At 44.8% G+C, this 16,289-nt stretch overlaps 1 protein-coding gene across 3 annotated transcripts in view; it reads right to left on the bottom strand.

The window, feature by feature from the left end:
- Nucleotides 1–453: 453 nt before the first annotated feature.
- Nucleotides 454–16,289, bottom strand: part of TEK (TEK receptor tyrosine kinase) — a 97,709-nt gene continuing 81,873 nt past the window's right edge. For 2 of the 3 annotated variants that reach the window (XM_036898074.2, XM_036898071.2), the window contains 10 exons: nucleotides 16,022–16,176; nucleotides 14,622–14,832; nucleotides 12,184–12,294; nucleotides 9,878–10,068; nucleotides 9,230–9,343; nucleotides 5,157–5,227; nucleotides 4,136–4,176; nucleotides 3,181–3,277; nucleotides 2,185–2,284; nucleotides 454–1,443 (listed from right to left, as the gene is read on the bottom strand). In XM_036898074.2, coding sequence (XP_036753969.1) covers nucleotides 1,369–1,443; nucleotides 2,185–2,284; nucleotides 3,181–3,277; nucleotides 4,136–4,176; nucleotides 5,157–5,227; nucleotides 9,230–9,343; nucleotides 9,878–10,068; nucleotides 12,184–12,294; nucleotides 14,622–14,832; nucleotides 16,022–16,176 — 1,166 coding nt within the window. In that variant the 3' untranslated portion in view covers nucleotides 454–1,368. The remainder of the gene's footprint in view (nucleotides 1,444–2,184; nucleotides 2,285–3,180; nucleotides 3,278–4,135; nucleotides 4,177–5,156; nucleotides 5,228–9,229; nucleotides 9,344–9,877; nucleotides 10,069–12,183; nucleotides 12,295–14,621; nucleotides 14,833–16,021; nucleotides 16,177–16,289) is intronic. The other variant, XM_036898073.2, reaches the window with a different exon arrangement.

The following is a 16,289-nucleotide window of genomic DNA, read 5'->3' as shown; positions in this document are numbered from 1 at the left end:
AGCAAAAGGAACTAGAATATATATTTAGACCTAGTTTCAATGGTTTTTCATTTGAGTTTCCATTTACTTGATAGGTGAATTGTATGCTTTCAGCTTTGCTCTTAGCTTGAATATGCTGTTCTAAATAGCATATGGGATACATTTATTTTCTTGGTCATTGTTTCTGAATACATAAGGTTGATTAGGTGACAGGAATATGGAACTTTATGCAGTATGTTGAAATATTTAACATTGTAACACAATTAAAAATTATTCCAATCCTAAGCCCTCAGTTCACATGGGACCACATCTAGAAGCTGTTTCCAGTCATGTGATCTTGAGATACCGTGCCTGGTGGGGTATATATACCCACACAGTGCTCTACCTGCATATTACTAGTAAGTTAGAGGAGGCAGAGTAAGATCTTTAAAGTATAGCAAAGACATGTGATAACACCAATGAGACATTCCTGGATGAAAAGTGGGTAGGCAGGACATTTATTCACTTACTATATGAGCTCAGTACAACATGAGCCTACAGTATAAATGGTAAAAACACAACAGATCAAAACTAAAACTTTTTACAATGTGCAATACATAGAGGGATGTTAATTTGGTACAATAAATGCCACATGACTCCCAGATATAACTCCAGGCTTCCCATTTCTTAAAATACACAAATCAACATTACAGGAAAAACTAAAAGAAGGTCACATTAATTTATCTATTAAACTTACTCATTCTTCTTTAAAGATGTTTAGGCTTCTAAAGAATGAGATTTAAGTCTGTTTTTAGGTGTTAGCTTTCTGGATTCACTTGTGAGCTTTGGAAACACATGACAAAGTTGCCAAACAACCAAATGACACTGGATGGCTTCTGCAGATAAGGGAGAAAATTAGAGACCGAAAAATCCACATGATAGAAGAGAGTCATCTGTCTCCTCAGTGTGAACCTTTGTTCTGACGGAACTCATGCATTTCCCCCACTTTTCTCACATATTTTACTTCTATACAGATACAGGAAAACATTTCATAGCACTCACTATAAAGGTACACATCAAAAATAGGACAATAATGAGTTACACATTATGTAATTGTACTCTCATACCTCCCCATAAAGTCCACATTTTTAGAAAAATATATTATTGCATATGAAACCACAAACAGGCATTCTGACTCCCGCACATTCTTACTCAAAACAGTATATACAGTCCCGGTGCAGTCAGAGTGTACTACAGATTCACACACAGGGGCTTTTGAGCTGAAAGTCCAGACGTACAGCAATATACATACATTTCTATATCCTCTGTCACCTCTCCAGGCAGAAGCTGGCCTGGCACCAAGGGTGTCCTGCCAGTGAAGGGGAGACAATACACAGATGGTGCGCAGTCCTAGGCCGCTTCTTCAGCAGAGCAGTCAATTCCCGCATAGGTGAACTTCTCATAAAGCGTGGTGTTCACATAGGTCTAGAAGAGTGAGAGGGGTTCAGGGACACACAGTTACAGCACTACCCTGCTCACCTTAGCTTGTTTCAGTTCCAGAACTTGGGGAACAGTTCTGTGTCCTGAACCCCTCTGTTGTGTTTGTCGCCCTCCTTCCTGAAATGCATCCCTTGATTTCTGCAAGTGAGATTTCACCGGCTCCCCTTCCCTGGCCGCCGGGCTTCTCGCTGCTCCCGCCAGAAATGCCCCATTCTCTCAGGTCCCTTCCTGGGTCTGCTTCTCGTCCCCATGCCTCCCTCTATGCGCTCTCATCCCCAGCTCTGGTTTAACTACTACTAGGGTTTTGATGATTTTCAAAATCTGTTTCCCTAACCTAGATTTGTCCTTTGAACTTAGATCCATATAGCCAACTACCTTCTGGAAATGTTTATAGAATCCCTGGCCTTCCCATGTAAGCCTGGTTGTCTGCTTTCACCTCTCTGTCTCTTTCATCCATAAACTTAAAAGGATGACTGATAGAATTAGCCATTTTGAGCTAGAAGCGATGTCATGTGATGTTCTACTATGTGTGACTAAATCTCATATAGAAATCTTATTTCCTCCAAAATTGTAACTTCCTCAAAGGTAGGGCCACATCCTTCACATCCCTGTGATACCGAGGGCCATGCAGAAAAACCTGCTGGATTGTATCCACTACTTGTGCTAACCACACTGGACACATGAGGAATTGTCAGGAAAGAGCCCTGCTTTGAGCTCCCGACTCACCTTTCGTTCTTCTAACATCCTGTTTAAGGACACCAATATCTGGGTAAATGAGGGCCTCTCGTAAGGCTTCTCCCGCCAGCACTGTCTCATGAGGTCGTACCTTTGAAAACAGAGTTAAAGGGTTAACTACAGCTCTGCTTCAGTCCTGGGCACGGCCAGGTGTAGGATGTGGAAGAAAGAATTGTAGCTGTTCAACACAAGGTCGGTACATAGGAAGTCTCACCTAGGCCACCCCTCTCCCTGTCTAAGTCTCCTTTTAGTAGGCCCAGTGCCTGCCCTGGGTGCATTCCTGCAGGAACTTGGTCTCATCTATTCTGATCGTCTGGGAAGGACTGTATGTGTTTAGGGCAGCAGAATCCAGGTGTCACATATTAATAGCACTCCTCTTCACTCTTAGATGTGGTTCAGTTTGGACAAATTATTTGCTCAGTCTAGACTCTCGTCCTCTTCAAATCATGCTAGTTAGGTAGCTACCGCCTCAGCTAGTTCCAGGAATGGTGGAATCACTAATAATCATTCTTCCCCATGGAATAATTCTTACTCCTGGAAAAAAATCCTCACAGAAGCAAGATTCTATGAAGAAAAATCCATTTTCTTAATGTAACAGCTCTGAAATCTCTAGCCCCACAGTCAGTTAGTCTCAAGGTTTCAAACATTTACATATGAATGATTTCATGAATTTGTTTCAGGCCTTCAGATCCTGCTTTTGTTCGCTTTATTTCAACCTTCCCAAGAATAATTACCTTAAATTCCTCCTGGATTTCTATGCCTGGAAAGCTCTTCACCCTGCCCATTGCCTAACAGTCTTAGTTTAAAGACAACCTCTGTTCCCTACCCCTCCTTTTTTTTTTTTTTTTTTTTGCTGTTTGGGATCTCAGGGTGTGTGTGTATACATATATGTGCGTGTATCAGGTAACTCCTTTGGTCGTCAGTCTGTCCCAGAAATAGGCAGTGGAAAAGTTAAATAAAAAGAGGCCACGGTGAGGCTTGACTTACACCTCGTCATCACAGTTTAGGGGCTTTTCCAGTCTGTAGCCCTGAGGCAGCTTCTCATAGAGTTCTGCACATGTCATCCCGCAGTAGGGGGTGCCACCTGGAAGACAGGAACATTGTCACCACAAGCTCCCTCTGGGGTGGAAGGGCATGGCTCCTGCCCCGGGGCTCTAAAGCCAAAGACTGGGAGGAAGACGTGCCCTGTCCCGGAGTGTGAGCGCCTGGTGCGGTCTTCCTCTGAGCAAACCCGCTGCACGTCAAAACGCACTCAGGCTGCAGGCCGCCCTGGGTGCCTTCCCTATGGCGCCCTTTCTCTTCCCCAAATCCGGGACACATGGCCCATCATCTCCATCTCAATGAGCTGTATCTTTTTTCCTAACTGGAAGTCTGTGGTTTATGTTAAACAATTCCTATTTTATCTGTAATAGTTCCTCTCTAACTTTAGTTGTAAAAGCAATACATGTTTATTGTAGAGATCTTAGAAAATACAACAAAGCACAAATGAAAAAACAGCCACAATAACTTTTACCACCCTTCTGTGTAGTCTTTCCAGTTTTAATTTGTAGAACTTGGATAATAGCATTATGTGAAATTTATCTGGTTTTGGGCAATGCACATTTTCACATGATATTAAATGGCCTTCAAAATAACTTTCCATGGCTGCATCTTAAACTTGTACAGCTCTCTGTATGGTATTATTGCACAAGCAGAGACAACCTATAATGAAAGTCATGGCCACCATGTCATTAGTATTGAATATAAAATTAGATATAGGGCTTCAAAAAGAAACATCAGAATAAACACCCTCATACATGGGAACCCATAAGGTTCTATTTCCAAGTCACACCTGGTGGCACCACATACAAAGGTACCCACGGTTGTACACAGTGAGGGAGCACAGGAGGGGCTGCCTCATGTTGCCTGGTGTCTCCTGTGGTACGTAAACATGGATACTCACCTAAGCTAACGATCTCCCAAAGTAACACTCCATAGGACCATCTGCAGAAGGGGCGATAGGGAAACCAACCATCAGCAAACAAGTTGACCAGTCAAATCTGCCCCCAAAAGCCAGGGTGACTGGCCTCTTGTCAGAAAAGGAAATGTGAAATGTCTGCTCACCAGGATAGGGTCTTGCACCCGGCATGTGTTTACCTCCTCTTAGGCCAACGGAAGGATTATAAAAGGGAAATGGGGTTAGCTCTTCCAGAGCCCCCCACTCACTTGAGGTAGAGAATGCAAGGAGGTACTGTGGAAATCAGCTGTAATTCTAAACTGGACAGATGGGGATTAAATCCCGTCTCTGCTGCCTGATACTTGTGTGACCAAGGACAAGTTACTGAACCCCCTGAGGCCTTAGTGTATTCTTCTGAAAATGGGGACACCCCGAGCTACTCAAAGTGATGAAGAGATGATGTGAGATAACATACAAAAGTCACTGTACACACTGGGCAGTAATTGCCAGCCCCCTCCCCATCTCCAGGCATAAGCAAACCCCCTGGACAAGACGCCTCAGCCCTCTGCGCCTCAGCTTTTCCTCCTGGAAATAGGAGGTGTGAGCGAGATGACCTAACCCCTCCCTCCAGTGCCAGCTTGAGACTTGTCACTGCAGGCGGCAAGCAGACATGGCCCCCCCTTGAGACACCCCAACTCCCAGCAGTTGTTCAGCTGCCTCTCTGATCTAGGCCCTGTGTGCTGAGGTCTTTGGGGAAGCAGAGCTCCAGGAAGACTGGTGTGTCCCTTGCTCCTCTGGAGAGCAAGAATTCATCCCTGCTCCCTAGCAAGCAGAGGAAACCCACAGCCTACCACAGTGATTCTCCACCTAGAAAAGTGTCCATTCTGAGCTTCATTTAATCTGTGAATTTATTTCCTGGGCTGATTGGCTTTATTCTGCAGAGGGACAATATTCTTGCTATTCTTTGAAATCTCTGTCAAATCTATATTTTTCTGGGGACAAAACCAGCAACAAGAGGATTACTTACACATCACTGTTGGTTGTATACACGCTGTAATTTAGTGACTCAATCGCCATCCAGCGCACTGGGAGTCTTCCCTGAAGAGAACAAAGTGAGAGGCCACTTTAAGCAGGACAGGCACCCTTCACAAGGCTGGCAGCTCATCCGAAGGTGTGGCTCTCTCAAGCCCATAGGGAACCCTATGTGGAATCCCCAGATATAAGGTATGGCAGATCAGGAATTATTTTGTGTTATGTTTTACCCAGAAGTGTGTTTTCAAATTCAAAGACACAAATAGTGTAAGTCTTACCTGTTTGTAAGGGGTTCCCTACTACAGTTTTATATTAAGAGAAGTGTGTGCGTGTGTGAATGTATGTGTGCATTTGGTAGTCATTCATTCATTCACTTTGTGGCTTTCAGAGGCATGAGGTTTGAGAAGGTAACAGGCATAGAAACCAATAACTAAATTGCAATGTGGGAAATGCTGAAATAGTGTGAGGAGGCCAGCTGTGCCTCAGGAGAAGGGGGAAGATTTTCCAGAGGAGGGGACATTTGACCTCAGTTCTTAGAGATGTATAGGTGTAGTAAGGTGGGTGGAGAAGGAAAGAGTATTTCAGGCCAAAGGGAACAGTGCTCATATATGTCAGTAGAGGAGAAAATAACTTGTAGGCAGTGCAGTTTACACTGGGTTTGGAGATAGGAGGGGAGACACTCACCCTGTGGGTGCCTGGCCCTAGCTCCCTCCAAGTTGTCCCCATTTCTTGGCTTACTGAGTCCAGCCTGGGAAAAATGAGATGTGGACTGGACACTGAGCAGTTTGACTTTTGCATTTTATTCCTGGCTTCCTCAAATTTGCTGTGATTTTGGGCTCACTTCTTATTGACCCACCCCAGGAATCATATGAACCCTGTTGAAAGACAGAGGCCTCCTGCCCAGGATTTGTCCAAGCTCTCACAGCAGCATGCCAGCATGCCTTAGCCATGGGGTGGGGCAAAACCAGGAGTATTTAGGGGATCTCAGCACCCCTGAAACCAGAGCAGGCATTCTCCCAACCCACCCATCCATGAGACCAGCCCTGCCTTGGATCCCAGGGATTATTCTTGAATGTGCAATTCTCTCAATTCTTTGTAAAGTGGCAATATTACAAAGCTCTTTCTGACTGTAAATTCCAAATGGTAATTCTGCACTTCCAAGGTCCTTTACAGAAGTGTCCTTTCTCACATCCATATCTTCAATGTCTTCCTCCCTCTACTCCTACTCATTATCCCAGCTCTCCCCCTTCACAGCTAGAGAACAGAAAGAGTTGTCTTCATTTTCTGCTTTGTCTTTGCTTTCATTTGCCTGCTGGCTTCTGACCTTAAACCTTCTAATTACTGATTTCCATGTGTACTTCTTTCATTTTTTCTTTTGTGTCTCTCTGTCCTGACTGCTATCACCTTGGTTCAAGCTGTCATCATCTGTTAGCTGATGACAACCTCTTAACTGATCTCCATGTCTTTAGTTTCAGTCCCTAACTCTGTTCTCCACCACATTCAAAATGCTCACTCTAAATGGCAAATCTCACCATGTGGTTCCTTTCCTTAAAATTCTTTAAGGTCCCTATTGTCCCAAGATCCCAAATCATCAGCTGTGTGCAAAACTCTTACCTGGAATTCAAAGCTGTTCAGGAAGAACTTATCCCCACTTCCTCCTCCAACCTTGAACTTTTAACTCTCTTTCTGCATTACACTCCAACTTTATTGAATTGCTTAACCCCTATATGTTCTGTACTTTCTTTTGTTTCTAGGCTTTTTATATACTGCATCCCCCAGGTCATCCAATTCATTCTCACATCTCCCATACCTATTTAACACCTACTGTAAAAACTCAGGAGTTAGCCTCCTCCAGAAAGCCCTCCATGACTAACCACAGGCTTGGTTCATTGTGCTTCCTCTGTGTTCCCTTGGCATCTGTGCTTTCCTCCTTCCGGCACTTACCAACGGTTCCAGTTGTTCATTATGTATCTGTCTGTGAGCTCTTTGAAGGCAGAGACTGTGTGTGACTTAAGTTAACTGAAAGCCTAGCCCAGCATGAAATACTGTAGTAATAAATAAATCGGTGATGTTGTATATATAATAGGTGTGTTAATAAGTGATAATAAAACCCTAAATCACTTAATACATTAGTTTGCACACCTCTAGTATTAGAATCTCCTTGGAGGACTTTCAAAAAAAAAAAAACTGATTCAGGAGCTCCACTGAAGAACAACTGAACTAGAATAAGCAGTAGGATACAGACTCTGTGTTTTTTAAATGATTCTGAGGTATAATGAGAGGTGAAAATCTCTGATTAAACAATAGGCCCGAAAAGTAGCCCATCTGCCCTCTGGTGGTGCCTTGCCACACTGTCCCCTTCTTGCAGGGAGCTTGCTCCTCCACAGTCCCTTCTCTGTGCATCCCTCCCCATCCCTTTCCTCCCCAGACCCCGTGCTACCTCGGAACACTGCACCCTGTGTTAGGAGGCAGAGTTTAGCCCTGACCAGTGCTTTGCCCCCTAAGTGTTCCCCCTTAGCCCCCAAGACTACAGAAATCCCTGCCCTTCATGAAATGCCAAGCAAGTTAGTGTTGGCCTTGGGGATCTGAGGACAGCCTCCCAATAAACCGTGCAGGTCATGGGGCTAACATTTAGCCGCTCCACATCCATCCAGGGGACAACATCCCCCAAAGGACAAGGTGAGGCAAAGAAAGGGATTCTGTGAAGGAGACAGGAGGCTTCCAGGTGGCCCGGGGCCTGAGTGGCTGTGCAGGGGGCAGGTCCTGCTTCCTTAGGACAAGCGCCACCCACCCAGAGAGCTGGCTGCTCTGCTCAGAGTGGGGCAAATTCTGAAAAGCTTAGGGAAAAAGCAGTGCCTGGAAACCAGCCCTCAGGGAGGCACTGACGGCTTCTGAAAGTGTGGGTCATTAGTAAGCATCCAGGGCTGGGCTGCGCGGTGGGCTCTGAGAGCCAAAGGGGCCCCACTTCAAACCCTGATCGTAAAAGGCAGTGGCAAGATCCAGAAGGGCTACGTTCACTGTGATGGTGGTAAGCACATTGAAATGTGTATTCCTGTGGAAGGCATAAGTGACAAGTGCCAAGGTGGCGAACTGTGGGTCATTTCCTTTTCAAAACGTTCTTGAATATTGTTTGTGTTATCTTGTCGGTAACTAAAATAAGTGTATTGAAGAGAAAGGAAACCTGATCTTAAGGAGCCATACAGAGACCCGAGCCGCGTGTTGCAGCTGCCCGAGGCAGAAGTGAAAGGGCCCTCCATGCGGAGCTCGGGTCGCCCGGGAGAGCCGAGGCAGTCAGCGGTGATCAGACCCAGGAAAGGGAGGGCCCTGCCGCCGGGTCCACCTCCCTAACGCGGGAGACCCTAGGGCTGGTGCCCCGGGGCCTGCATTTGTCCACCCGCTATGCCATCAGCACTGACGTCCAGGGCTCTATGACCTCAGGGGAGGCAACCAAAGCAGAATCAGGCCAGCTTCTCTGTTTTTCTAACACTGTGATTAGGTTCTTCCAGGATCTTAAAGGTAAAATATTACTATTTGGGAGAGTAGGTATCATTAGGTGAAAGTGGGTTGGATCTGGGCTTGGAGAGGAAGTGCAGAATTCTGGGTGAAAGGAAAATCTGTGGGCCTTTAGAAGTTATGAGTTTCTCCATAGGGCTTCCTTGTGATTTGGGAACCTCATTCATTTGTTTCCTTTATATTTGGAAAGCATGTTAAATGTCTTTTACCCTTCCTATGTTTGCTGTGCATGAAGGGGGATGGTGGGAGCCCCTCAGAGGTGTCTGGGTGAGACACCCAGGGGTCTGGACCTGACACAGCCCCTACCCCAGGAGGCCTGCATGTTCACCTAGTCAGCCACATGTGACAGTGGCTTCTCCACTGGTGAATATGGACCCTCCAATTGCTTTAGGAATCAAAACTTAAAAAGGATGTTTGCTAGGCTGGAGCGGTATGTAGCGGGGTGCCCGCAGGTGCCTCGGCCGCCACAGAACAGTGGTGTTCTACGAGAAGCCCCATCAGAGAGGGAGCGCTGCCCTGGGAAGGATGTTATCAGTGTCTGAGGTCTGAACTTACCATCGTCTTTTTCACATATACTTCTTGACCTCGGGATAATCCAAAATCTGCTATTTTGGCTACATAGTTTTCACCAACTAAAATGTTCCTGGCAGCCAGATCCCTGTGGATAAACTGAAATTAAAAAAACAAACAAACATATATTTTCAGCACCATACTTGCTTTTTAACTTCATTTTGTTAGCACAAAGCCATAGGGGCAAGAACTTTGGGAAATAGAGCAAAGAGTATGAAAATGGATTTTATAAAGGGAATCTAGTTCCCTTAAAGCTCTTCTCCAGTTAGTAGATTCTGCCAAATGACCCACCACATCTTGGGAAAAACATTTCAGGGAAAAATCCAGGTCATTAAATCTTACTGCCATGTAAATCCTCTACTATTGTACATTGTTTGGAGCCACAAGAAGCTAAAATCTGATAAAGCACTTTACCAAACACATATGGAAAGATTCACTAGATAAATAATTTGTCGGCAGTGGGCATTCACTTCTATATAAATGGATAGGATATTAACATTAAAATTAGGGATGTTTTAAGAAGAATTGAAGAGAGAGGCTGACAGGCAAAAAACATTATAAATTTAACTAAACTCAGATGCTAGAGAGAATTTCAAAGGAAAGATGTCCAGAAGCAAGGTCCTCACGACAAACCTGTTTTTGGCTCAAGTAGTCCATACCCCGGGCCACATCTGCTGCAAAGTGAAGCAGCTGCTGGGAGGACAGTGTGGAGGCGGTGCTGTTGGCGATGGCGAACGCCGGGTCTGTTTCCAGCACTCTGCTCTTGCGCAGGAAGTCCAAGAGGTTTCCGTGGGGGGCATACTCGATGGCCAAGTACAGGTAGCCTGCAGGGAAAGGGGAAGACACCACCTTACCAGTGGCCCTAAACAGCTGTGGTATATCTGCAATGTACTGTGGTCCTTGGGAATTGCTTCTAAAACTCCATTTTATCTAAGAGTAATACATCTGGAGGCCCCATCCGCGGTGATGCTGAGGATGGACTGCATCAGTTCCATCCTTCTGCCATGCTCATGGGGTGCCCCACTTGAACTCAGGGTTCCCCTCTTTCCCACTCCCCCCCACCAAGTGTGGACTACCGTGGAGGCCTGCCTAGATGCTGTCACCTACACAGTGAGAAAACCAAAATGAAGTCATGGCACGCACTTGTTAGAAGATCTAGGACAGATAGTCCACATCACCTTTTATTTTTTATTCAATATTGATTAAGAACCTAAAGTGAGCCAGGATGTTGTTTCAGTCTGTCTCTGGCTCTCCTTGAGGTTATTTAAACAACAATGATTCAGAGTCCATAGCAGAAGGACCCAGAACAAATAATTTGCTTTCTCTCCTGCCTTCTGCTACTCCCTGAGACCCACGTGGGGTCACCATGGTGCTGATGAGGCTGCTGGTCAGCACCGTCTAGTGTCAGAGATTGCATTTTGCTTACAGAAACCAGAAAGCTCAAGCTTTTAGGAAAAAAACAACACTATATCCTAGAAGAAATTACGGTCCATTGTCCTTTTTATTCCAAATTATTTTCCTTTCTTAAAAAATAAAACTATCCTTTCTTGATAACAACATTGATCTTTAGAGCCAGTGAAAAGTGGCTTTACAGTCCTTTAAAGGTATATTTTTTTGATAAAGCATTTCTTAAATTTAAAAAGTCCAATGAATTTAAACTTTAAAGATATTCTAAGAAATTGAAATTGTGACAAAAAAAATGTCCTTTAGTACTGAATCCTGTGGCACTATAGGGAAAGATACAACCTCAGGTCTGGTATAAATGTGCTTTCTCACTTCCGTAGTGAATTAGAAATTTTAAGAGCCAACCAATTATCTGCTAACATGATGATCAAGCAAAATTTTAAAAGATACCTATTTGTCTGTTGTCAGTAGTTATTATTCTTTTTAACTTGCATTTCCTGCTGTCCCATGCTGATTACTATTTTTAGGAAGTAGCTCAAAAATAAACATCATTAGTTCATTATTTAACCCAAGAGACATGATCTGGCTTTTAGAATTACATCCCTATTGGATCACAGAATGATATGTTGCTCGAAGCACCAGTATTTTTAGTTTAATAAATTGAGGAAAAGGAAGTAGTCTCTTTTCTACTGTTGGTGTTTATACTGCAAAGTCAACAAGAGGTTGTCAAGTTTGTAAATAATTACCGTGTGGAGCTTTTTTGTGGAAGCAAACTCTTCCATGAGAAATTAAGTTTAAGTGTAGATTCAGAACTACAAACCCAGGTAACACACAGAGGTAAACCAATGGAAGTACTCAATAAATATGTGAATTAATAGTATAAGCTGCATTTTCAGAATATGTGTGACATCCATCACTATAAAACTCCAATGTAATTGTGTAGGGAATTATTTTGGGAAAAATAAAAGCCCAGTCAGATTTAAGATTATTAGTTTACCCTAAGCACCATCAATGCTTCCATGTTACCATAGATTGTTGGCATTAGGGATGTAACATTCGGAGTATCAGTGTTTTGGGTGAGAAGACAGGCAATTAAGAAAAACCAAAGCATTTCACTTTCCCTGGTGCTGAGGGCCCCTGCAGTGTACCTAGAAGGAGAAGCTGAGAAGACCTGTGGGTTGGCAGGAGGGGCATGTAGGAGCCATGATGCCTTGGGGCAGCAGTGGCTGAACCACATCACAGAACAAGAGATCCAGTCGAGGGACATGCCTCCAAAAGAGGCCAAACCTCTGCAGTCAATAAATGCCACTAGACATTCAGATTGAAACTGCAACTTAAAAAAAAAAGATAAAATGGGGTATGTGGTGGGAACTTGATAATAGGGGGAGTCTAGTAACCATAATGTTGCTCATGTAATTGTACATTAATGATTCCAAAATAAAAAAAAATAGATGATTATCTTTCTAATTTCAATATCGAATGCGCCTGTTTTTTAAAAAAAATTCTGGCAGGAAGACAGGAAAGGAGCATCTTACCACGATGTTCACATGCTCCCAAGAGATTGATGATGTTTGGGTGGTGTCCAAGCTTACAGAGAACCTCCAGTTCCCCTGCAAAGTCCCTGTGGTCATCTTTGGAGGCATATTCTGGGAAGAAAGTCAAGAATTGTGATCCTGCTCTCTTACACCTCTTCAGAAACAACTGTCCCCTGCTGCTCCTCCAGACCTTCAGGTGCTCAGTCACTGTCAGGTCTGGAAAGCTGCACAGAGATCAAAGAATGACTAAGGAAGATACTTGGCACTGTTGACCCTTTAGGCTGATCCTTCTTTGTTGGGGGCGGCAGGGGTGGTTGGGGGGGCTGTTCTGTGCATAGTAGGATGTTAGCAGCATCTCTGGCTTCTACACACTAGACACCAGTAGCCCAAGCAAAAATGTATCTGGACATCACCGAGTGTCCCTCGGGGCAAAATCACCCCTGGTTGAGAACCACTGCTGAGAAGTTTTTTTGTTTAAGCTCTCAAATACCCAGGGAAATGATCTGGCAGAGATAGAGCTTTCTCTACTTTTAGACTCTAGCTTTCCTAGCTGGATCCACCATCCAGAGACAAATACGCTGAGGCATATAACCAAAGGTTCAGCGAAAATTCAGTAATACACACACCTTGCTTATTATAATAATTCCAACTTGCTTTTTCAAAAATCAGTACTGCTTTAAAAAACTCAAATCCCAATCACATTTTTATAGAGGTCCCCTGGTAGTCAGGGAACTGAGTTGCATTTGCTCCTGCACTAGCACTTGGTCAGAGGGACCAGCAGGCACCAACCAGGCTGGAGAGAAGGCTCTTTGCTTGATGCACAAACTGATCAGCCTTGAGTTGGTGACTGTGCTATTCTGTTTCTTGAAAAATGACACTGAGGGGGGAAGGGTGGAAGAGGGATGCTGGTGGCTGTGTGTGTGCCTGAACGTGCTTAGAAATTACAGAAAGGCTTCATTTGGCCTAAAAGTACCTGTAAGACTAACTGGCAGGCAATCCCAAGTCAGATGCCCTGTTCATACCACAGAGCCTGAGGGTCAATGCCTTGGGAGCATTGTAAAAATAAAGTTCTTTATAATGAGGTTCCCTCATTTCAGTAACTTTCCCCTTAGGATGTGTCACTCTCACTGCAGAAGTTTTCTGCCCTGGTGCCCTGTTAAGCTCTTTTACCTCTTCATGTGGGCATGAGAGGAACAATCAGGCTTAGGTCAGATCCCACTAAAAATTAAAATTAAAACTGGATTTTACAAGGTTCTACACTCATTCTCCTCTTAATATCCCTGCTCCTGCCTCAAATTCCCTGTAACTAAAGTAGAAAGCAGAAAAGAGATTTCTGGATGCTAGGCAAGTTTGTGTGTGTATGTTTGAAACATATTACTATCTCAGAGCACAGACACTATTTGTTTTCGGACGTCTTAACAATGCAGAAAGCAGCTATGGTTTAATAAGACTTAGGGTTAATCTTCATCTTAGGCTCAGTTTAGCGGTCAAACAGAAGGAAAAACTAAGAGTGGCCTTCGAGCCCATCTCATGGTGCTGCCCCGACACCAGTCAGTTCCGCTCCCTGCTCCCACCGCCACTCTCCCACTGGCACCCTGGACAGCTACACTGCAGCTTCGCCGTCAAGGCGCACGTGTGCTGCTGTTCCACACAGACGAGAAGGCAGCTAGCACTGCTACTATTGTCAGTTGGCTCTCTCTTTAGTATCCAGTCTTGTTAAATGGGTAAGCACTATGTAGTCGAGATGAGTACAGCTGGAAAAAATTTAGTTCTGGGGACCTTAGATCCTGGTTTCAAACTTGAGTGTCTAGAACAATCATTGGGAGCTTATTAAACACAGATTCTTATGTGCCACCCAGAATTCAAATACAGTAGAGCTGGGAGTTGGGTAAGCCCAACTAGATGCACTTCCCACCACGTCTCCAGGAATCTGGATGCACAGAGCCCATGAAGACTGTGGCTTGCAAACAGTGGTCTCTACCCTCAGCATCAGTGCCACTTGGGAACTAATTAGAAATGCAGATTCCCTGACCTTGTTCTGGAATTACTGACCCAGAAACCCTGGTAGGGCCTAAAAGCTTTTTAACAAGCTCTCCAGTTGATTCTGATACAACTCCATTTGAGAACCACTGCCTCACGAGAAACTGTAGTGTTCCCCCACAGCGAGTGGTACGCAACAGAGACTAATCTGTAGTCTTACATCCCAAGGAATCCAGACGGTGGTGTTTAAACAGCTCACACCTGCATGTTTACATCCTGACCCTGTCATGAGCTGACTGCAAGGAAACATCACCTTCACCGCCAGTTACACAAAAGAGCTGTGTCTGACATCATGCCAAATTTTTGTTTAAAGAATGTAAGGAAAGATTCAACAGGAAGTTAAGTTTTCTCCACACCCTAGTGAAATGCTGACTTGATTTGGCCAAGCACTGACTGACCTTTCATCCTTTTGATGGCAGCGTCCATCCGTAACCCGTCCTTCTTGATGCGTGCCTTAAGAACCTGGCCAAAATTACCCTCCCCAATCACATCTTGAAATTTGATGTCATTCCAGTCGAGCACTGGATAAATGGTGGGATCCGGGTTGTTTTTGGCCTTCCTGTTCAAGGCCAGAGTTCCTGAGTTGAACTGCACAGCTGGTTCTTCCCTCTGGAAAAATAATTTTTTCATGATTTTGTGCCAAGATTTTTCATGATTCTAAGGTGCATAACACCTCCTGACTTATAGCCACACCAGGTGACAAAAGAAATTGTGTAATTATAAATGGGGATGGAAGTAGGTTTCACCTAAAGGCCCCATCTGATGCAATGGCTGTCTACAGAACTGTATGGGCGCAGTTCTGGGCCTCAGTGGGAAAGCATGCCGTAGTGGATTAGCAGTGTCTGCAGAGAGCCAGAGAGGGAGGATTTTGGTATGCATGCCATAGCCTGAGATTCTCCAGTTAGTCACACTTGTGTTTCTGCTCTGCTGAATGGTCCGGTGTTCGGTTTTGGTTTGGAAAAGAACTCGGAGGCCCACCTGGGGCAGCCGCAGGCCATGCCTCCGTGAGAGCTTCCCGAGCATCGTCTTGGCCCATTCTCGGCTCTCATTCTCTCTCCCTCTGGCTTGTCCTCAGTCTTGGAATCTCTCACGCCTGGAGCAGGCTGTGGCTCCGAGATGACTGAGGCTTGGAGCAGAGCCCGACACTGTCTCACCTTTTCTCCTGTATGTAACTGGCTGCCGACACATTATGGCAGAGCCTGGGTGGCATGAGGGGCGCCAGCATTCCCAACCCCCTTGCTGATCCTTCCTTTCCAGTAACAGCCTGAGGTGAGCCAGTTTTGGCATGTAAATATGCCAAATAATAAAACGGCCCTTGTCCTCTGGTGAGGGGAAGTGTGGGGGCTCACATACATGAATATGTAGAATATCAAAAGGATACAAATAGGGTGCCTATTGGCAAAGTGTGATTTTGTAAACCTTTGTTATTGGTCAAAATTCCTAGATAGAAGAATGAGACTGAGGTCTGGTTACCCTCATGTCCTTCCTTGCCAGAAATGTTCAGTTCTTTATAGTGCAAGATAACTCTCTCTGCTGACTTATCACTAGGATGGCCGTTCATCATCTTGACAGGCACAGTCCTGTGTTAGGCCTGGTTTGCTGAATAATTAAGAGCAACCTTTTCATTTTCAAAATTATATAGTCATGCTATTTATCTCCCATTTCATAATGGAAGCCAAAGAGAAGAGACTTGCCTAAGGGAAATAATTGCTCTACAAGTAAATGTCCTGGTCCACATCTTTAAATCTGCATATATGTGGACTTGTACTTATTAGCTAGGAGGGAGATGAGACACTACCACATTTTGAAAGGCTTGGGCCATTCTCCTTTGGACATTTGCCCTCTTCAGTTGCAACATGATCAGAAAGGCCAACAGCACCGTCAGGCAGGTCATTCCCGCCGAGCCGAGGATGGCTATGAGCAGCATCTTCCCGCCTCCGAGGTCTGCCGGTGCTGTGCAGGGGGACAGACACAGGAGAAGCAGCCGGGTTAGTTCCGGGGGAGGAGAGAAGCCAAGACTGTCTGTGAGAAGTCGCGGGCAGTGGGAATGTCCTGGCAGCCCCATT

Source organism: Manis pentadactyla, chromosome 3, assembly GCF_030020395.1.
Source record: "Manis pentadactyla isolate mManPen7 chromosome 3, mManPen7.hap1, whole genome shotgun sequence".
In the NCBI taxonomy this organism is placed as follows: Eukaryota; Metazoa; Chordata; class Mammalia; order Pholidota; family Manidae; genus Manis; species Manis pentadactyla.
This window is presented reverse-complemented; position numbering and strand designations above follow the sequence as displayed.